Genomic DNA, 20,863 nt, shown 5'->3' with positions numbered 1-20,863 from the left:
TAGCGTGGGTGCAGCCCCCACGGGCCCACAGCAGAGACCTCACAGAGCCGCGGCTGACGGCAGAGCACAACGAGGCCGTTCCACTGCCTACGCAGCAAATGCGATCCTGTCAGTCAGCAGGGCCTCCGCCGAGGCACCCTCTGCCTCCCAAACTGCACCGCTGGAGAGATCAGAGACAAGCGACAAGGACAAAGAAAAAGTCTATAAATTATACATGCGCTCACTCCGTTTGGGAACAGTTCTGAGGATGTCAACCACCAGGACCCTCCCACTCGTCTCCGTGTACGGCTGGATTTAGTGCCGCGCTCGGGCACTGCTCGCAGCGTGCCGGCGTCTTCGAGTGCCGGTGACGAGTCGTGCGGCGGGACGGAGCCGGGGCCGCGCAGCCCAGCCGCTGCGGTATCTGATGGGCCCCCCGGTTCTGCGGCTGAACCCGAGGGAACTGCTGTGCTGATGGATCCGTCTGTAAGCGCAGCGCTGGGGACGTTTCGGATGCAGAGAGAGGGCCCCTGGGAAGGGGCTGTGCAGGAAGCAGAAGCACCCAGCACCCGCCGCACCAGCGCTTCCCAGTTGCCGCGTCGAGCGTGTTTACTGGGAAATGGCACTCAGCGCCCCAGCCCTGGGGCCACACGCTCACCCACACCCCCACGTGCTTGGCCACCGCAGCTGCTGCACTGTGTGCCCAGCACGCAGCCACGCTCCCCACTCGCCCTCCTGTGCCCCACTGGCTTCCCCATGGGCACCCGGTGCCAGGCTGGTCAGACTGGAGGAGCAGGAGCAGGGATGTCCCCGGCTAATGTGCCCCAGCACAAGGAACTCACGGGTCTGGCCAGTCCCGCGGTGCCGAGGGCTGTCGGGAGGGCAGCGCTCAGAGATGAAGTCGCGGGAAGCTGGAGCCCCTCCAAGGTCCCGAACCCGCAGCAGCCCCTCGCAGGGTCCCGCCTGCCGGGGTCCCAGGGCTGCCGGAGCTCCTCTCTGCTGGAGGGTGGCTGGGAGCAGGGACAGAGGCGGGCAGGGCTGAAGGAGACCTGCCTGAGCTACTGTGTCACGCCAATGCTTATCCCTGGGCGCCTTGCCGGAGCTCAGCTGGGACGGGGGGATGGGCCCACGGCAGAGCCAGGAGGAGCCAGGAGGGCACAGCGGGGGCTGGCACCGGCCAGGGCATGCGAGCACCATCCCAACGGGGACAGCAGCGGGGGAACGGGCTCGGAGCTGGGCTAAGAACGGCTGAAGGACGGCAGCGTGTCCCAGCCACGGCAGCCGGCGTGGGGCCACGGAGAACACGGCTCATCAAACCCATTTGCTGTCTGCTCTGATGAGGTTCCAAGTTTGGTCGATGAAGGTAGAAGCCTCGATGGAGCAGAGCTGGGATTTCTGTGAGGCATTTGACATTTTAATGAAGAAAGCGGAATAATCCGAAAGCAACGTGGCACACATTAAATGGATTAAAAACCAGCTAACCAGCATGTCTCAAGGCATAATCATCCAGCGATCATCGCCAATTAGCCGCGCTTCTGCCCAGGTCCTGCGGAGGGGCAGCCGGGCCCCACGCCGGCGCTGGCTGGCACTGACCTCAAAGGAACAGCTCAGCACTGAGAAAATGGGTGGATTACACTGAGGCTGAGAGAGGAAAAAGCCAAATATAGAGCCATGTGAGGAGCACGGAGCAGACGCTGTGCAGGACGGGTCTGTGCTGCAGGAGCCCCGGGCTCCTCTCCAGCCAAGCAGCAAAACACAGCGGCTGAAAATTGGGGGGAGTCAGAGGAGCAACTTTCTTAAAAAGCGAGGCCAGTCAGGGCCAGAGCAACTCGGGAAGGATCTGCACTGTGGTGGATCCTCCGTCTCAGCAATTTTTTAAGGTCTGAGTGTTTCTCCTCTAGCTCATACGGGAATTACGAGCGCATGAATAAGGTGAGACAGCAGGTCACATCAGATGATGTATAGACCAAAGCAGACGACGCCACTGTAATGCAATAGACGACACGAGTACTTCAGCGTGGGCTCCCCGGCTCAGCTGGGTGCTCAGCGCAGCTGGGGATGACGTCTCCTCTGCTGAGCGAGCCCAGGAGCCGAGGAAACGTCAGGAACCGCTTCCCATGGCCCGGCTGCAGACACCACTGAACTTCAGGTGCTGACTACCCCGTCCTCAGATTGTCCTCACTCCCCCCAAACACCAAATACTCCTCGAAGGACTGGGATTTGTGAGCAGCGCCGGGGCTCTGAACCACATGTCAGCCCGGCTGCCCTCCCCAGCCCAGAGCCCCGACTCTGCTGCGCCGCTTCGGGTGGTGGGATCCAAACCCTGGTCCTGCTTCACCAGCCCGCGCTTTGCCAGTACAGCCTGTCAGGGCCCTTTGGAGAGCCGCTGGCCCCGTGACTGGGCCACTCTTCTTTGGCCAGTACCAATTGATGGTGAATTTTGTGAGATATGCACTAAACCTTCTGGTTGTGTATCTTGAGACTCATCTGGCGTCGGCTGCCGGGTTGACCTCAGAGGAACAGAGCCCTGCTTCACACTGTCCTGTCCAGAAAGTTACCTGCACCCACCAAAAATATCACAGAGCAGAGGGAAAGCTTCCAGCTGGCCGCCTGCCTCCTCCTCCTCCTCCTCCCCTGGGGCAGCAAGGCCGGGCTCAGCTCTTCATCCTGACTCGAGGGACGTTGGTGTCCTGTGGGAGAGACCAGCCCAGGACTGGTGAGGCTGCTGGGCAGACCCCAGCTACGGCCACTGAGCGCGGGACCGTAGGTGCCGACGGAGGGTCCGGCTGCCCCCACACCTGTCAACAATCCTCCCTGTCCCCTGGCCGGCTTTGGCCCTTTCTCCACCCATCCCCTGCCTCGTCCTCCTGGTAATGTCTGTGGCAGAGGGAAAACCAGAGCAGACACATAAATCTTCTCCTCAAGATGCAGGAAGCCAGGAGATTAGATTTATGAGAGAGGAAGTCATATTCTCCTGGAACTGCAGAAGAGAACAGCTAATTACCCAGCTCCACTTGCTGGGTACAACGGCTTCTCTTGGGACAAACCCTTTGCTTTTCCCGATGGCTGGAAAGGCGAGAGGTGCTGCTGGCGACGGATCGGGGTGGCACTGGAGGATGAGGCGTTTGCTCTCAGTGGAGGCCGGGGCAGGAGCCCGGTTCATGACACATCACTCAGCAGCAGAGCTTAATCCCGCCTTGGCTCCAAGAGGACTCGTTTGTACTCGGATTGGAGCATCTGTGGGAGCTGCGGATGGAGGACTAAGAGCATCTCCTTGGGCAGCAAGCAGACCCGAAATCCAGTTCCTCACTGAGGAAGCTCTACCACAAAGCCAGCTCATGCCCTACCCTTGCGGTTCTCTTGGAGGCTCTTCCAGAGCCCGGCTGCTTGGAGGCTCTCAGCGCTTCTGATTTCTTGCAGGCACTTCATCACGGCCGGTTTATATCCGACTGTGCTCGTGCCAATATAGTGCTTCCGCTTGTGCAGCTCTTCCCCCTCCTCGGCGCTCAGCCCGCGCGCGTTCGCAGTGAGGACACGCGTCCCTCCTCCAGCCGCACGTTGCAGTGCTCAGCAGGTCCCGCTCCGCTCACATGCCCCAGAGCAGCTCCCCATGGCTCCCGCAGCCCTCGCAGCCCCCGGCACACCTGCAGTGCTTGACCTCCTCCCCCCGGGACCGTTCGAGGCAAGGTCTTAGGCTCTGCTCAAACACCCGGGGACTGTACCAGAAACACACGGGCTGGCCCGGCTGAGGACGGCAGGCGCAGTGCCCCACGGCCAGGGCAGTGCTCTGGGCTCCTCGTGCTCCGCAGCACCCCCGGCACCCCGGGGAGTGTCACCAACACACGGGTCCTCTCCTGTGTCAGCCAGGGCCTGGTGCAAGCGGCAGCTCTCACGAGCCCAGGGATCCACACGCGTCTCTATTTAGGTCACTGGCTGAAGTGCTCTGCAGGAAAATTAGTCACTCTCCCAGCCACGGGGCCTGGGAGAAGGCTCTGGTCGCCCGGCCGGAGCAGGGAGCCCCCGCCACCCACCTCCCTGCAGCGCCAGCACCCCTGGGCACCCTGCGGGCACCTCCCCAGGGCTGCCTGGGGCTCCCGGCTGCCCTCACCACATGGGCTGCAGCTAATGCCTGGTGCAAGGGACCCATCAACTGGGGAAGAAGCAACAAGACCCCGCTCCCAGCATGCTGAGGTCCTCGACCCCTCTCTCCTTCAACTGGGACATGCTGGTGCCATCAGATGGAGAGTTTACGTGGCCAGGAGACACGGTGAAGTACAAAGCCTCTGCACAAAGCCTGCAGAAGCCAAATTATTCCTCTGTCTCCCATGGATGCCCATATGGCTGTCACGACAGTAGTGCCTCTGTTCTCACCGCTACCTGCTTGCTCTCCCACCGCTCCCTGCCGGGAGGAGCACAGATATCACCGTTTAAAAGGAGACACGAAGAGGTAGGGTGACCCACCCAGGGGAACACGGGCGGCTGTATGGAGCAGGATGAGGTCAGGAGTTTGATTCAGTCCTGGAGCTTCCCTCAGCTGCCACGGAAGAGCAGGTGAGCGTCCCTCAGCACCTTTCCTAGGGGCTAGAGAAGAGACCACTGTGGGAGGAGGAGAACACCCTGCTCACCCAGCGAATGTGGCGTGGGCAGTATCACGTTCCTCTGAGTCCCGGAGATGCCTTGCACAGCCGTGGGAAAACGTCGGACGTGGAGATCTGGCCCGGAGAGTGTGTGAGCTTGGGCAGTGCCAGCACCAAAGCACGCGGGGTCCGCCAGCACCCTGACACGGGCTGTTCCTGCAGTGGTTACAGGGCGAGGGAAGTAGGACATGGCGCAAAGGCCGCGGGAGACAGAGCTCACAGCTCAGCACAGGACCCCCCACCACTCCACGCTCCCCCGGGGAGGAATGTCCCACCCCAGAGGACCGTGCCCCGGCGCCCGTCTGGAGCCAAAAACCACCACAGCGAAGCAGAGCCGCCGGCTGGGCTGGGGAGCCCTGACAGACTGGGACTCCCTGCGCTCCTTCGCATGCCAGAAATCGTATTAGAAAGCCACAAGCTGTCCCCGAAGCACATTTCTGGAAAAAACTGGAAAGGCTTCGCCGCCCAGCAGTTCGCAGAGGTGACCGCGCCGACCCGGCGTGCGCCAGTCCTGGGGGCTCGGCCCTGGGCGCCAGCAGCACCCCCCGAGGGGCAGCCCCATCCCGGCAGCCAGCGCGGGAGGCCTCTGCGGCTGCAGCCTCCCAGCACGGAGAGGGAGAACGTCGTTTCAGAATACAAATTCCTGCCTTTAAGTAGATTTCCAATGCCACCTAGCAGTCAGTCCCCCCTTTATCTTTATGCGCTTTAGACAACACCGGCTACCAGGGGAATTTAGGAATTAGCAAGTGTCCTTCTTCACCATGTGCCTCGGTTTCCCAACCCACCCACCAGCCATCAGAACAGCAATACGGACCGGCTCCCTAAAGACGCAAGACCCTGTCCAAAAGCACTGCTTAGGGCTGAAGTAGCATCATTACTACAGATGGGAATAGACCCACTAATTATTTGTGGCCTCTGGATGCTACCGTACTATTAAATAATTATAATAATTATAATTCATAAAGAAGATAACCTCAGCCTAAAGAAGCTCCTGTGTTTAAATCCACGCACTGGAAGGATGGAACGCTTCCCGCAGAGAGGAGACACGCCGGGAAGGGCCGGCGGGTGCCAGCCTAAGCCCGGCTCTGCCCAGAACCCCCTTCCTGGCAGCTCTCCGGCCCCTCTCCTTGGGCAGCGCCAGCAGGGAGGGAGCGCAGCCGGCAGTCCCCAGTGTCCCCGCCACCACAGCTGTCCCGGGGGCCTCACTGCCGTGGCCCTGGGAGGTGACAACCGTGGAGACGGCCGGGAGCTGCCGGCAAGGAGCACTCTCTGCCAGCGGCAGCCTGGCTGAGACCCGCCGTCCCCGTGCGGGCACACGCTGGCAAAGCCCAGGTCCTGGTGACTACTCATCCGTGTCCACCTCGTGCTCCCAACACAAAAAGGGCTCCGCTGGAAGCCTCTCCTCTCCCTGGTGACCTCTCCTCTGGGCTCCCCCGCACCTCTGCGAGGAGCCACAGCACTAACAGGGTTTTGTGGGCGCTCCCGTGGGGAGGAGAGGGACTGGGGCAGCCCTGAGAGCTGTGCCTCCCAGTTCCACGGGGAGCAGGTAGGGCTGCAGTCGGCCCTGCGTCTGCCGAAGCCCCCCCGGCAGGCAGAGGCCTTGAGCGCCAAGCACGGCGCTGGGAGCTGCTGGGAGCAACGTGGGCTGAATCCCTCCAGCGCCAGCAGCCATACCCTCGGCCGGCGTCAGCGCCATGTGCGGTACCGGGAGTGACATCCCGGGGGTCACGCGTGTGCGTGTGTCAACCGAGTGCGGCCCCGGCAGACAGACGCGTCTCCTAACACGGGGGGAGCGGAGCACCAGCTGTGGGGCCAAGCGAGGCCGCAGGGAGCTGCGGGGCAAGCAGGGGACCACGGGCCGGGGGGCAGTGTGGGGGCCTGGCCCTCGGGGGTCTTCGGCCCCTCGAACACGGCAGTTCTCGACACGGATTCATGTCCCTTGGCTGCACCACGCGCCTCCAGCGTGGCCGGGGCCCCCCCAGAGACCCCTGCGATGGCAGCCGGTGGCTCGCTCGGTGCGGGGTGTCACCGCCCTCCTCGGCACGGGGTGCTCAGTGTCGGGCGCCCAGAGTAGGGTGCTCGGCGGGGGGTGCCACCACCGCCGTGCCCCCCGGGCAGCTCCCGCTCGGTGAGGCAGAAGAGGGCAGGACCCGGGCAGCGCTGCGACCCGCGGCAGATCGGGGCGCCGGGGCCGGGCACCAGCGGCCGGGGGGAAGGGGCACCGCGGATCCCCCCCAGCGCCGCCCCAGCCCGGCCCCGCGCCCCGGCCCCGCCGGCCCCCGCGCATCCCTCGGGCCGCTGCCGCCGGCTCCCGGCCCCGGGGGTCGCCGCACCGCCGCGGAGTCCCGGTTTCGGGGCTCTCCCCGTACCGCCCCGCGGTTCCCGGCCCCGGGGTCCCCCCGCCGCCGCCGCCGCCGCCGCCGCCCAGGGTCCCGGTCCCGGTGCCGCTGCCGCGGCGCTCCCGGTGCAGCGAGCGGCCGCCGCAGGGCCGGTTCCCGCAGAGCCCGGCCCGGCCGCCGCCGCGGCCCCCCCCCGCTCCCCGGCGCGACCGGTACCTGGAGCTCGGCGGCGGCGGCGCGGGTCGGGCAGCGGCGGGGCGGGGCCGCGCGAGCTCGCCGGTACCGGGGCGGGGCCGCCGGGGGCGGGGCCGGGGCGGAGCCGAGGCGGCGGGATGCGGGGTCCGCGCCGAGCCCCGGAGCACCGGAACCGGCGGCCTCTCGGCCGGGTCCTGCCTGGGCCGGGACCCCCGGGCGGGGCGATGGCTGCACCCCCGGTGCCGGTGCCGGTGCCGGTGCCGGTCGCACCCAGCGCTGCTCCGCCGTGTCGGGCAGAGCTGACCCGGGCCGAGGCCGCCGAGGCTCTGGGCAGCGCCTGCCCCGGGGGTGGGGGTGTGGGTGCAGGCACCGTGGCCGGTCCGGTGCTCGGGGCCGGCGCACGGTGGGGCCCAGCCCCCGTCCCCCGCCCCCTGGCCCGGGAGCCCCCGGGAACGGCCCGTGCCCGCCCCGGGGCGGGGGTCGCGGCCGTGGGCACCGGGGGAGGCGGTGGCACGGAAGCGGGCAGGGGCTGGGCTGGGACCCCCGGCTGAGGAGCAGGCGGTGGGGGTGCAGCACCCCCGGAATGCAGCACCCCCCCGAGAGCAGCCCCCCCGAGCCCCCAGACCCTCTCACCCTCTCTCAGCCCGTCCCGCCGGGGCCGTGCTGGGGCTGGGGCTGTCGGGGACCGTTTGTCGGGGACCACCCCGCGAGTCCGGGGTCCACGTGCTGCAGTGGGCCTGCTCCACCCGCACGCACCAGCCCCAGGACAGGCCCCGGCCTGTGTCCGAGTGTGCACCGGGGTGTAATTTCAATGAAAATACAGTTTCCCTTGGAGAGGGTGTAGCGGGTGGTGCAGGGAGTTCACCTCGGTCTAGTTCCAGCTGCCACCCGAACAGCTCTTCCCAGATGACTGAACCAATCTCATCAAATCCCCAGAAAAGTCTGGTTTGCAGTAAAAGTTTCCCCCCGCCGCCTTCCTGCCTTGCCCCAGGCTCCCCACGGGATGGGGTGATGGGGGGGATGTGCACCCCTGGCTGGTACATGAGAAACGGCCCCCCAGAACCCTGGCAAAGGCTCAGGCTGGGCTCTGTCAGCGGGGAGGGTGACCCCGGCTCCCCCCAGGGTCTCTCAGGGCACCCTGGCATCGCACACACGGCCCCTCAGGGGATATGGGTGGATTTGTGGCCCTTTCCCTGCTTTGCCAGCACTTCGTGCTCACTGCCTTGCAGGCGGGACGGGCAGCGACGCTCAGCGCCTGGGGTGCCCTCGCAGCGCTCACGGCACCACAGTCTCCGGGGAAGGGTTGGCACGTGAAGCCGCCCACAAAGCTCTGGCGGCGGCACTGGGGCACGGCAGGGCCTTCGCTCCTCCTGAGCCTGCCAGATGATGCTCTTACCCCCAGAAATAGCCGCCATTCCCCACAGTTTCCAGCCCTGGGAGCACCCCCAGGACACTTCTCCGGCTGAGCAGTCACACACGGGCTACGCTGGGCACTGCTGAGAACTGGGTCTGTAATAATAACAGTGGCCAAGCATTGGCCCCGGCGGTGCCAGGCTTCCCCCCCACACTGAGTGACCCGACCCAGCCCGGCTCTGCCCGTCCCCAACACTCCACAGCGCTGCCGGGGCCACTGGGTTGGTTTGTGCGTTCCCCGGCGCAGGTGGCGCTGGCGGGGGGGCGCGGGGTGTCAGTGCCCTTGCTCTGCCATTGATGCTGGTTGCAGCTTCCCCACGCGCTGACTCTGCTGCATCCCTGCCAGAGCGTCCCTGAGCTTGGCACTGCAGCTGGCCACTGCCCGAACCAGCGGCAGGCCACCGCCCGAATCAGCAGCTGGCCACTGCCAGAACCAGTGGCTGGCCACCACCAGAACCAGCGGCTGGCCACTGCCCAAACCAGAGGCTGGCCATCACCCGAACCAGTGGCTGGCCACTGCCTGAACCAGCGGCTGGCCGCCACCAAACCAGTGGCTGGCCACCTTCCAAACCAGCGGCTGGCCATTGCCCGAACCAGCAGCTGGCCACTGCCGGAACCAGCAGCACTCAGGAGGATCCTGGCGACACCAACACCCCTGTCCAGTGACCAGGACCCCCTTGGCTTTCCGGTTTCAGCTGCTGCTCAGTTTGGGCTGCGGGGGCAGGAGCAGAGGTCTGAGGGACGAGGGTACCCTGGCAGCCAGGGCTCTGGGGGACAGACTGACTGAGGGGACACGGAGGGGTGCGTGGGGACACGGAGGGGTGTGTGGGGCCCCCCTCGGCCCCCCACACCCCCCCAGTGCTGGGCGCGGGGCCTCAGCGGCACCTGAGCAGCCCCGCTCCCCCAGAGTCACTACGTGGCCTGCATGGCCGCCATCCTGAGCCAGATGGACAAGGACCACTACAGCTCCTACATCAGGGCCTTCCCCTCCCGGCCCGAGCTGATGGTGAGTGCCACCAGACCCGCGCCCGCCGTCGCCGTCACCTCCCTTCCTCTCCACCCCGCTGGTCCCAGTGTCCCGCCTGCCCCCGGGCACCCGGCCCTGGTCCTCTCCGTCCCAGACCCCAGCACAGCCCCGTCCCCGCTCCGCGCAGGGGAAGCTCCCGCTGTCGGGTGGTGCCGGGGTGGCTCCCAGTGCCGGTGCTCAGCACGGCATCGCCCCGGGAGGGCACCGCGGTGGACCCCATCTCCTGACGCCTCCTCCTCCTCCTCCTCCCCGGCAGGACTTCCTCATGGAGACCTTCATCCTCTTCAAGGACCTGATTGGCAAAACGGTGTACCCCTCCGACTGGGTGGTGATGAACATGGTGCAGAACCGGTGAGGGCCGCTGCACTGGGAGGGACCCGCAGGCGGATGCTGGGGCTGGAGCAAGAGGCTGGCAGAGGGCACACGGGCACGGCTGTGCCGGGCAGCCCCAGACGAGCTCACCCCCCCACACTCCCCGCAGGGAGTTCCTGCGTGCCATCAACCAGTTTGCCACCACCTTGACCGAGATGTTCCTGAGCAACAGCAGCTTCGAGCTGCAGGTGAGCGGACGCTGCCCCAGCCCCGGGGCTGCCCATGCCCTGGGGGTGCCGGGGAGGGGACCCAGCCTGCCCCCCCAGCCCCCCGTGCCACCCAGCCTGGCATTTGTCCCCATTTTTTCCCCGCAGCTTTGGAACAACTATTTCCACCTGGCCGTGGCTTTCCTCACCCAGGACTCCCTGCAGCTTGAGAACTTCTCCCAGGCCAAGCGCAACAGCATCCTGGCCAAGTGAGTCGCCTTTGCTGCCCTCCTCTCGGTTTCGTGTCCCTGCCCCAGCCCACTGCCACGCTCAGGGATTTTGGGATGAGCCGGTTGGGCTGTGCTCGGGCCCCTGGCCTGGGTGCTGTGCCTGGGGCTGCGGAGCGATGCTAACCACACCCGCCCCGGCAGGTATGGGGACATGAGAGCCGCCATCGGAGCTTCCATTCGGGACATGTGGTACAACCTAGGTGAGCCGCGGTGTGGCCGGCAGCGAGGAGGCTTGGCGAGTCTCTGCAGGCTGGTGTCCACCAGCCTGGCCCCAAAATGGGCGCTGGGGAGTGGGGGGGTTGCCAGTGTGGGGTGTGGGAGCCCACAGGCACGAGCAGGGTGTGTAAGCCTGCAGGCGTGTGAATTGGCAGGCGTGTGAATCTGCGGGTGGGCGAGCCCATGGGATGTGCAGCCTGTGGGATGTGCAGCCCGTGGGATGCTACAGGACGTGCAATCTGTGGGCTATGTGAGCGTGTACGATGCACATATCTGCAGGCGTGCAAGGCCATGGGTGTGCAAGCCCGCAGGCGCTGCAGCCGGCCATGAGCTTGCACTCCCTGCAGGCAGCCTCCCCTCTCGGGGCTGGCATCTGCCTGCAGCCCTGCCTTCCCCTTCCCCAGTCCTGCGGGCTCCCACATGGGTTGTTCACACGTGCCAGGGCCTCCGGGACGCCAGCACAGCCCCAGCTGATGGTGCCACGGCCACGTGTTTGCCATGCTCTCCTGGCCGTACGGCATTACCGGCCCAGCAGCGTGGCTGCCCTGGGGGGTTGCCCGGCTCTGCCACGCATCAGCAGACCCCCAGCGCTGCTCCCCTGCCTCTTCCACGCGTTGCTGCCCTTTGCAGCCGCGGGGCCCCGGGCCAGGGCTGACCACACGGAGCAGGCTGGAAGAGCCCCCCCAGCCTTCCCTGCCCTCCCCAGGCCACCGCAAGATTGAGTTCATCCCAGGCATGGTGGGCCCCATCCTGGAGATGACGCTCGTGCCGGAGCTGGAGCTGCGCAAGTCCACCATCCCCATCTTCTTTGACATGATGCTCTGCGAGTACCAGCTGACCAGCAGCTTCAGCCGGGTGAGTACCCGCGGCTGTGGCAGGAGGCCAGCGCGGCAGGGTCCTGCTCCTCACCCGCGCTGGCCCATCCCCTTGAGGGTGGGTGGAAGCAATGCTCAGCCTCCCCTTCCATCCTGGGATGTGGAGCTTCAGGAGGGAGGGACGAGGGACAGGGACGAGGGGGCGGGCAGGGACATGGGGAGCAGGGAGAGCTGCCAGGTGACGCAGAAGATTTCCCAGGGATGAGCAGGGACAGGTCAGGCATCACCCACTCATCCCATCCCAGCACTGCCTGGAAACAAGAACACAGCAAGGGGGGAGGTCTGCACAAACCTCTGATTCCCACTCGGCTTCTTCCCCCATTGCTGTGAGATTTCCCCACGCAAAATGCGTTTCCAGTTTTTGATGAGGTGGCGTTTGCTCTTCTGAGCTGGAAGCCTTTCCCCGCGTTGGGGTGTCCCGTGGCAGGAGGGGGGCTGGGGCTGTCCTCGGAGCCGCAGTGACACAGATCCTGCTGCAGCCCCTTCCCTCGCTCCGGCTCGCACACAGGGCTGTGCTGGAGGAGCAGGGTGGGCACAGCGGGGCTCAGACCTGAGGCCTTTGCGGGGGATGTCCCCAAGCTGTCGTGGCACAGGGGTTCTGTGGCTCAGGAGCCGACCATGGCAGTGCCCCTGGCCCAGGGGGAGAAGGACCCCCGAGTTTGGGACCCCGGAGGGACCCAGTGTGGAGGCAAAGTCTGAGGCCCCCCATCCCGGACCATGCTCGTGCAGGATCCCCCGGGATTTTGGGTCCGTTGGCTGCAGCTGGAGCACAAACCCCATGGACCTGAAGGCTGAGCATCAGCTGGGAGATGGGGGCTTTCGGGGGCACAGGGCACTGCCCAGAGACCCCTGGGGCCAGCCGGGCCCCGGCTGTGTGGGACAGTGACAAGGCCAGCACAGGAGCAAGATGGGGACTGGGGACCGAGTCAGGGATGCAGAGAGCAGGATGGGGCCCTGTCTGTGCCAGGGCAGCGTGGGGACCCATCTGCACTGGGGAGCGGCGTGGCCGGGGGGGGACAGGGACCCGTCTGTGCCGGGCAGCCCCGGGGGAAAGGGCTGCGGCCGCTGAGCCAGGGGGTGCGGGGGGCTCGAGCTGGCTCCAGCTCCTGCAGCCCCTCCTGTCCCCGTGTGCTGGGGGCTGCAGCCGCGGCAGCCTGGGGCCCAGCTCAGCCCCGCCTCGGCTCCTCGGCCGCGCTCACACGTGCCTCTGCAGTTTGAGGATGAGATCCTGCGCAAGCTGGACAGCGAGGTGGAGGGCGGCCGCGGGGATGAGCAGTACAAGCAGCTTTTTGAGAGCATGTGAGTGTGCAGCCACGTCCCCGCAACCTTCTCTCCAGGGCACAACCCTCTGCTGCCCACCATCCCCCTGCCCCGCCTGAATCCCGGCCGCCCCACTTCTCCTCTGACCCAAAGCCTGCCTCTCTGGGGGGAGTGGGGCCTGAGTGGAGGGAGGCTGCTGCCCCAGCAGCATCCTCTGCCCCTTGCACACCGCTGCTGCCCTGGCCAGCCTGCCCCTGCCTGTCCCCCTCAGTGCTCCTGCCCCAGGAATTGCCCCTGCCCTGCCTCTGGTGATGCCCCTGCCTGCCCCCCGCCAATGCTCCTGCCCCAGGAATTGCCCCTGCCCTGCCCTTGCTCCTGTCCCGTGGTGCCCACCACGGATTTGTGTGCGGGTGGCTGGAGCTGTCAGGTCCCTCCCCCATCCCTGATGTGCCTGGTGGGGGACAGCACAGGGCTCACTGTCTCGCTGCATATCAAGTGTGGCTTTTCATCCCTTGTTGGGGGGGGGCTGCACCCCCCACCCCCCCCCGCCCCCCGTAACTCCCTGCACCCTGGGGGAGCTGAGCCGGGGCAGTGGTGGGAGCGTTGCGGAGCTGAGATGCCGTGAGACCCCTGACCCCCTCTTCTCCCCAGCCTGCTCAGCTGCTGCCGGAGACACCCTGAGCTGGCCAAGGCCGGGGAGAACTTCGTTGAGCTGGTGACGGGGCTCCTGGAGCGGCTCCTCGACTACCGGGCTGTTATGAACGACGAGAACAAAACCTACAGCATGAGCTGCACTGTCAACCTCCTGGTGGGCACCTGCCCTGTGCCCCCATCTCCCCCAGGGCTCAGCCCCGTTTCCCCCTCGGCCCCCCCCAGGCACAGCAGAGATGGGGGGCACACGATGCCAGACCCGGTGTCCCCCCTGGAGGTGTTTGCTGGGAGGCACGTGCAGCTCCCCGCTGCCGAGGGCAGCCCATTCCCTGCGCAGGGACGGTCCCGGCAGCACCGTGACCCAGAGCAAGGTGTGGGAGAGAGGGGGGCTGCGGCACGTGGCCCCTCCTGGGCTCACTCAGAACAGCCTTGTCTGCTCTTCCCCAGAATTTCTACAAGGAGATCGACCGCCAGGCCATGTACATCAGGTGAGCGGGACCTGGGGAGCCCGGCATCACCCCGGAGTGAGGGGTCCCAGGGCCCCGAGCTGCCCCAGCCCCACCATCCATGTGGGATGGAGATGTTGGAGCGGGCAGAGGGGATGGGGGTGGGGGTGGGGGTGGGGGATGCTGCCCCATGGGGAGCAGGGCCAGACCCTGAGCTGCGCCGGCTGTGGTGTCCTTGCTCCCAGGTACCTGTACAAGCTGAAGGACCTGCACGTCAGCTATGAGAACTACACGGAGGGAGCCTACACCCTGCTGCTGCATGCCCGGCTCCTCAAGGTGGGGTACGGGGGTGCGGGGGCTGTCCAGCCGGCGCCCAGGGGCTCGGCGTGACGGGCTCCCGCTGCCCCCACGCAGTGGTCGGAGGATGCGAACACAGCCCCCATGCAGGGCCTGCACAGCCCCAGCCTGCACACCCAGCGCCAGCTGAAGGAGGCTCTCTACAACCAGATCATCGACTACTTCGACAAGGGCAAGGTCAGCGCGGCCGCGCGCCCCAGAAGCCCCCTCGCCCTGCCCCGCCGGTGGGAGCTGCTCTGTCCCAGGGCAGGCCCGGCTCCAAGCCCCCGGTCTCAGCACGGCCCAACCACCCACCCCACCGCTGGGGGGGGCTGGAGCTGCCCCGCAGCGACCTGGGCTGGTGGTTCACCCCACAGCCGCATCTGTCCTTCCTCCCATCCCATCCCATCCCATCCCATCCCATCCCATCCCATCCCATCCCATCCCATCCCATCCCATCCCATCCCATCCCATCCCAATCCACCCCCTCCTCATCCCCATTCCCCAGCCCTGGTGCTACCCAGGGGAAGAGGCACCCCAGGAGAGGGTCTGGCCTGGGCAGGGGCCTCAGGGGCTGGAGTCCCGCTGCTGCCCAGCCGGACCCGCAGCTGCACGGGGAGAGCCCTGGCCCCTCGCTCAGGAGCAGGGGTGCAGGTGCCCCCACAGATGGGGCTGGTCTCTTCTGGAAGTCCCAGTGCCACCCGCACCCCAGCTCACCCCGCACCGCGGGGCCCCCGCCCTGGCCCCATCTCCCGCAGATGTGGGAGGAGGCCATCCACATCTGCAAGGAGCTGGCGGAGCAGTACGAGAGCGAAGTCTTCGACTACGAGATGCTGAGTGACATCCTGGTGAGTGCTCAGCCGGGCTGGGGGGTGGCTGCCGGCAGAGCAGTCTGGGGGACCGTGAGCTGGGGGGGCCGCAGGGCTCCCATCCCATGGCAGGGCCCCGTCCCATCCCCACTCCTGCCCCTCTCCCCCTGCAGCAGCGAGAAGCCAAGTTCTACGAGAAGATCCTGAAAGTGCTGCGGCCCAGCCCGGACTACTTCGCCGTGGGCTACTACGGGCAGGGCTTCCCCACCTTCCTCCGGGTAGGCAGCTCCAGCTCCCCGGCACAGTGCCGGCACCCGGGATGAGCCTCGTGGCCACGGCCGTCTCTGGATGGATCCCCCTGGGCCCAGCCCCCGCACTGACCCCGCAGACGGGGCCCCTCGCTGGGGTGGTAGTGTCGGCCGGGTCCCCCGTGCTGGTCTGTGTCGTCGTGTCTGGGCTGCGGGGGCTGTGCGTCGTGTCGTACCTGTGCTGCAGAGATGGGTCTGTGCTACTTAGGAACAGGTTTGGGTACCTCCAGGGTCACTGCAGGAACCCTGCCGACCCTTTCCCTGCCGACCCTCTCCCCACCGACCCTCTCCCCGTCCCTGCAGCATGGTGCTGTAGGTGGGGGCTTGCTCAGCACCTTATTTTCCTACCCCGCCGTTACGGCCACAGGGGGGGCAGCATCATCCTCACAGAGGTCAGGGTGGGTTTCAAGGGCTCCTCGCTGTCTCCTGGGTGGTTTCTGTATCCACTGACCGCAGACCCCAGTCACTCTGTGCCCGGCCAGAGGCCTTTGCTCCAGAGCCCTCTCTGCCCAAGCCAGCCCACCCTTTAATTCCTTTTTCCTCCAGTTGCTGGGTTTGGGGAAAAACTTCTTCTGAGAGGGGGTTCTCCCACTCAGCAAAGGGCTCAGCCTCAGCACCCACACCCCTAACGCCCTGTGGCTCCCCGGCCCCGCTCCGCAGCGCTGGGACAGGCTGACATCTTCCTACCCCACAGAACAAGGTCTTCATTTACCGGGGCAAGGAGTATGAGCGCCGGGAGGACTTTGAGATGCGGCTGCTGAGCCCCTTCCCCAACGCCGAGAAGCTGAAGAGCACGTCCCCGCCTGGCCAGGACATCACGGGCTCCCCGGGGCAGTGTATCCTCCAAGTGTGGGGATGGGGCTGGAGGGCGGCTTGTCCCCTCTGCCATCACTCCCCGTGTGGGTCCCCACACCCCTGGGGCTCTCCCCCTCGGCCCCGGGGCTCCTCTCTCCTGAAGCCCCTGTCCCCACCATCTGTGCCCGCGGCTCCTTCACTCCCGCAGATATCCAGTGTTTCACCGTGCAGCCGGTGGAGGAGGCCAAGCTCCGGTTCAAGGACCGGAGCATCCCAGAGCAGATCACCAAGTGAGTGCCTGGGGGTGGACAGGGTCCACCCGCTCTGCTCCATGTCGGAGGGGACACAATGGGGGGGACCCCTCCCATGCTCTCCTCCTCTCCCTCCCCGACAGTTTCTATAAAGCCAACCACGTCCAGAAGTTCAGCTACTCGCGGCCCTTCAAGAAAGGCCCAAAGGATCCAGACAATGAATTTGCAGTGAGTGCTGCTGGGACCCCCCGGCTGGGAGGGACGGGGGAGCGGGGGGTCCAGAGGAAGGAGGATGCAGGAGAGACAGGGGTTCTCCCAGTGCTGGGATGGGGAAGGTGGCAGTCCCGTGCCCACGGGAAGGGGAGGTGGGAGCCCTCTGCCCCACAGGGCAGCCAGGGGTGTCCCAGGGTGATGGGGCAGAGGGCAGCAGTCACCCTCCTGCCCTCCCTGCAGACCATGTGGATCGAGCGGACGACCTTTGTGACAGCCTACCCCCTGCCCGGCATCCTGCGCTGGTTCGCGGTGACCTCCACCACCACGGTGAGGAGGGGGCGTGGGGGGAGTGGGCCCCTCCCAGGGCATCCCTGCCCTCAGCAGCATCACAAACCCCAGATGCAGGCGGGCGTGCTGCCCCCAGCCCCTTCCACGCTTCCCAAGCTCGAGCCAGAGTGCGGGGAGCGTGTCCTGCCTGCTGCCCCGGCTGAGCCCAGCCCAGCCCTGCGCTCTGGCCGGCTCTGTGCCCAGTACGAGCCCGATCCAGCCCACCCTGAACCCCGCGGCTCCCCGCTGGCTGCCATGCCCCTGCGGCCCCTTGGGTGCGTCACCCGGGGCAGCGCGTGCGGCAGAGTGGACCCAGCTCCCGTGTGCAGCCTGCGCCTGCAGAGCGGGGTGCAAGAGCAGCGCCCTGCCCCCTGCGAGCTCAGAGCCCGGCTACCCAGCAGCGGGGGATAACCCCCCCCAGCATCGCCTGGGCCCCCACTGCCCCAGCTCCAGCACTGACCACAGGCCCGTGCCAGGCGGGAACGCTGTCCCCAGCCACGTCCCCCGGCCACTGCTGGCACTGGGCACGGAGACACCCCGGCACTCGGGGCACCCACAGCCTCTGTCGGCTGGTGCCGGTAGCATCAACCCAGTGACAGGGACTGGTTTGTGGGGCTCAGCCCCCGGGACGCACATCTCCTCCCTGGGAAGCAGGACACCACACGCAGGGAGGGCAGAGGCACTGGAGGAGTGTCAGCAGACCACAGCAACCCCGGTGCTGCCGACAGCAGCTCCACGAGTGGGTTTTATGCCTCCGTCAGGGAGCTGCTCGGCCAAAGTCTGGGGTGCCTCAGGTGCTGCAGCAGTGGAGACACCCGAAAGGCCCCGGGCTGTTACGGGGCCGCTGTGCTGCTCAGGACTGCACCAGTGCAGCCACACGTGCCTGTGTCTGCTGCGGCTGCTGTTGCGCAGCTGCCCCCCTCCCCAAGCAACATTTACCCAGGTTTCCCGGCAGCTCGCGCCTGCCAGCGGCCTGTGCTTGGAGCCGGGGACAAGCACATGCAGTGCTCCAGGCAGCTGATGCCGGGGGTGACCACCCTGCCCAGGACAGGCAGGCTGCTGGGCCAGCTAGCTGCTGACCCTCCCTCCCTCCCTCCCTGGGCACAGACCAGCATCTCCCCACTGGAAAACGCCATCGAGACCATGATGAAAACAAATGAGAAAATTATGAGTGAGATCAACCGGCACCAGAACGACCCCAGCCTGCCCGTCAACCCGCTCTCCATGCTGCTCAACGGCATCGTGGACCCTGCGGTCATGGGTGGCTTCGCCAAGTACGAAACGGTGAGGACACGTGGGGGCTGCACGGGGGCCGGCGACTGTCACTGGCAGCGCTTCGCTCCATCCCTGCCTGCATGGAGCCGAGCCAGCCCGTCAGCAGGACTGAGGGGGGGTGTCGCAGGCCTTTTTCCAGGAGTCCTACCTGCAGGACCACCCTGAGGATGAGGGGAACATCGAGAAGCTGAAGGACCTGATCGCCTGGCAGGTAGAGCCCCCCGCATCTGCCCGGCGGCCGGAGGGGAGCAGCTGCCCTGGGGCACCGAGTGCCCCGTGTCCCTGTCCCGCGGGGGCCCCATGAGCCCAGGCCGACCCGTCCCCATTCTCCTGCAGACCCCGCTGCTGGCAGAAGGAATCCGGATCCATGGGCGGAAGGTGACGGAGGACCTGCGGCCCTTCCACGAGCGCATGGAGCAGTGCTTCGTGCAGCTGCGGGCCAAGGTGGAGAGCCAGTATGGGGTGCGGGAGATGGTGAGTGCTGGCGTGGCGAGCACGGGGCAGGCGCAGCCAGGGCCACACGGGTGGTGCGTGGCACCCACGGGTGACACTGGACAGGCCAGTGTAGGTCTGGGGCAGCAGGGAACGGCCCGATGGGGCTGGGGCTGCAGCAGCAACAGAGTGAGGGGCACTGTGTCCTTCGGGTCCCTGCCTGCCCAGGGGGGCAGCACTGCCGTGGGGGGCTGGCACTGGCCCAAAAGCAGGACTGGGCAGAGGGGGCTCTGCACTCCCAGCCCCGCTGTCTCTCTCTCAAGCTCCCTGTGCTCTCAGGTCTGCTTCGAGGACCGGCGGAGTGGACGACCCCGGTCCGTGGCCTGGGGACCTGACCGGGACCGGCTGAGCCATGCTGGAGACAGGCGAGTGCCATGGTGGGGAGCGCTGGCCCCGGGCCACCCCCTCTCACCCCTCCCTGCTGAGCCACCCTCACTCTCCTCTGCCCCAGACACTTCTCTCCCACTCCCCCAGCCCACTGCCCGCCCGGCTCCCCTTTACACCAAACTGTCTCAGGGGTCTGTCCTGCCACGGAGGGACCTTTCCCCGTGGGGGGACACGGAGCAGAGACACCCCACGCGCAGCCCTGCACACCGCTGTCCCCTGAGCCATCCACGCTTGTCTTGTCTTGTCCCCCCTAAGCACCCGCTGCTGAGCTCTGCCAGAGATGGTGCTGGTTCCTGGCTGAGGGCGGCCACTCCTGGCCATGGTCTGGTGGCCCAGGGAGTAGCCCTGCCCCCCATTCCCCCTCCACCCACCTGCCCCTCACCAGCAGTGGCTGCTCCACAGCACGGAGGCACCCCCGACCCCAAAGGCTGCCCCCCGCCCCGTCGAGAGCGAGGAGCGCAGGAACGAGCGCAGGGAGAACCGCTCCAGCACCTTCTTTGGGTACCGGCGGCAGGACCTGCGCCAGTCCATCTCGGAGCTGCCAGAGCCCAAGGTGACGCCTGGCACAGCCCTGGTGCCCCCCCCTCCTCCCCAGGGCCCCGCTCGTGCCCCTCCCGCTGCACCCCAAGCCCCTGGCCCAGCCGGCAGCGCCAGGCCCCCCCCCAGGATGCTGAGGGTAGGGAGGGCTGGAGACGGGGGCTGCGGGCAGGGTGCTGGGACCAGCACACCCTGCCAAAGGCTCCCTCCTTCCTGGGGGCGGGGGGGAAGACACGACACACCCAGCCTGGCCCCACCCCGAGGCGCTGAGCCTCCCCTCTGCACCCCAGGACGAGAAGCGGAGACTCTCCTACAACGCGGGCGAGAGCAGCCTGGGCAGCTCCGACGGGAAGCAGCCCCCACCGAGCCGAGATGCGCCCAGCACTCAGCCCAGCCCTGCAGGTACCCAATGCCACCAGCTTGAGGCGCCTTCCCAGCCCCCCCATCCCCAAGCAGCCTCCAGCCCCTGTCTCCACCCTAGCACAGGCCCCCCCACCCGCTCACCCCATCCCCATGGTGCCACGGAGCAGGCAGGAGCCCTCGCTGCCAAAACCACGGGCAGATCCCACGCGGGACGCAAGTCCCCCACCGAACGCTCCCCGTGGAGCTGCCGGTTGCCAAGAGCAGCTCTCCACAGGAGCCAGCCCCCCGCCCCCGGCTGGCCTCCCCCCCCCCCCCCCCGTCACCCCCAGCCCCTCTGCTCAGGGCCATCCTGCTGCTGCAGGCAGGAGAGCAGGCCCGCGCAGCCCAGGGCACCCCGACAGCCCAGGGCACCTGACAGCCAGCCCAGGGCACCCTGGGCTGGCTGATCTGCCCAGCCCACCCCCCTGCCCGCGCAGGGCTGTCCGTGTCTCCCACCGGCTTCGGCGGCCGGGTGAAAAGCGCCAGCAAGGTCCCGCCGCTGCCCCGCAAGATCAGCCCCACGGTCTACGAGACGTTCCTGGAGCAGAGTGACGTCGCCGCCGGTGGGAAGGTACAGCCCGGCCCCGGCCCCTGGTCCCCGGCCCCCCCCGCCCCCCATAACTGCCCTCCCTGCCTGCAGGCGCCCACCGCGCCGCCGCCGGATGGGAACAAGGCGCTGAAGTCGCCGCCGCCTCCACCACCGAAGTCCAAGCGACTGTCTCAGCTCTGACCCAGCGCCTGCCCATGGCTGCCCCTGCTCCGCAGCACCGGCTCTCCTGCCCGAACTCGGCTTTGCTGCCTGCGCCGGGCCAGCTGCCAGCCCCTGCCTGCCCCCTGCAGCAGCCCATGGCCACCTACCACTAATAAAGGACTAATGCATCAGCT

At 67.0% G+C, this 20,863-nt stretch overlaps 1 protein-coding gene across 4 annotated transcripts in view; it reads left to right on the top strand.

Annotated features, from left to right (window-relative positions):
• The window catches only part of LOC141942320 (dedicator of cytokinesis protein 2-like), a 67,870-nt gene extending 47,011 nt beyond the window's left edge, over positions 1-20,859 (top strand). The window contains exons 29-53 of one of the 4 annotated variants that reach the window (XM_074865299.1): positions 9,471-9,569; positions 9,847-9,941; positions 10,072-10,150; positions 10,277-10,377; positions 10,540-10,598; positions 11,321-11,469; positions 12,703-12,788; positions 13,401-13,557; positions 13,848-13,888; positions 14,092-14,182; positions 14,261-14,380; positions 14,941-15,030; positions 15,165-15,269; positions 15,994-16,135; positions 16,303-16,384; positions 16,489-16,573; positions 16,799-16,885; positions 17,993-18,169; positions 18,288-18,371; positions 18,497-18,634; positions 18,932-19,029; positions 19,442-19,592; positions 19,867-19,978; positions 20,416-20,549; positions 20,652-20,859. In XM_074865299.1, the coding sequence (XP_074721400.1) occupies positions 9,471-9,569; positions 9,847-9,941; positions 10,072-10,150; positions 10,277-10,377; positions 10,540-10,598; positions 11,321-11,469; positions 12,703-12,788; positions 13,401-13,557; positions 13,848-13,888; positions 14,092-14,182; positions 14,261-14,380; positions 14,941-15,030; positions 15,165-15,269; positions 15,994-16,135; positions 16,303-16,384; positions 16,489-16,573; positions 16,799-16,885; positions 17,993-18,169; positions 18,288-18,371; positions 18,497-18,634; positions 18,932-19,029; positions 19,442-19,592; positions 19,867-19,978; positions 20,416-20,549; positions 20,652-20,708 (2,619 nt within the window). In that variant the 3' untranslated portion in view covers positions 20,709-20,859. Of the gene's footprint in view, positions 1-9,470; positions 9,570-9,846; positions 9,942-10,071; positions 10,151-10,276; positions 10,378-10,539; positions 10,599-11,320; positions 11,470-12,702; positions 12,789-13,400; positions 13,558-13,847; positions 13,889-14,091; positions 14,183-14,260; positions 14,381-14,940; positions 15,031-15,164; positions 15,270-15,993; positions 16,136-16,302; positions 16,385-16,488; positions 16,574-16,798; positions 16,886-17,992; positions 18,170-18,287; positions 18,372-18,496; positions 18,635-18,931; positions 19,030-19,441; positions 19,593-19,866; positions 19,979-20,415; positions 20,550-20,618 lie in introns of those variants that run through there. The other 3 variants (XM_074865298.1, XM_074865297.1, XR_012628607.1) reach the window with 3 other exon arrangements.
• The last annotated feature ends 4 nt before the right edge of the window (positions 20,860-20,863 follow it).

The sequence above is a fragment of the Strix uralensis genome, chromosome 4 (assembly GCF_047716275.1).
Source record: "Strix uralensis isolate ZFMK-TIS-50842 chromosome 4, bStrUra1, whole genome shotgun sequence".
Taxonomy (NCBI): domain Eukaryota; kingdom Metazoa; phylum Chordata; class Aves; order Strigiformes; family Strigidae; genus Strix; species Strix uralensis.
The sequence above is the reverse complement of the archived record's forward strand: the minus strand, read 5'-3'. Positions and strand labels throughout refer to the sequence as shown.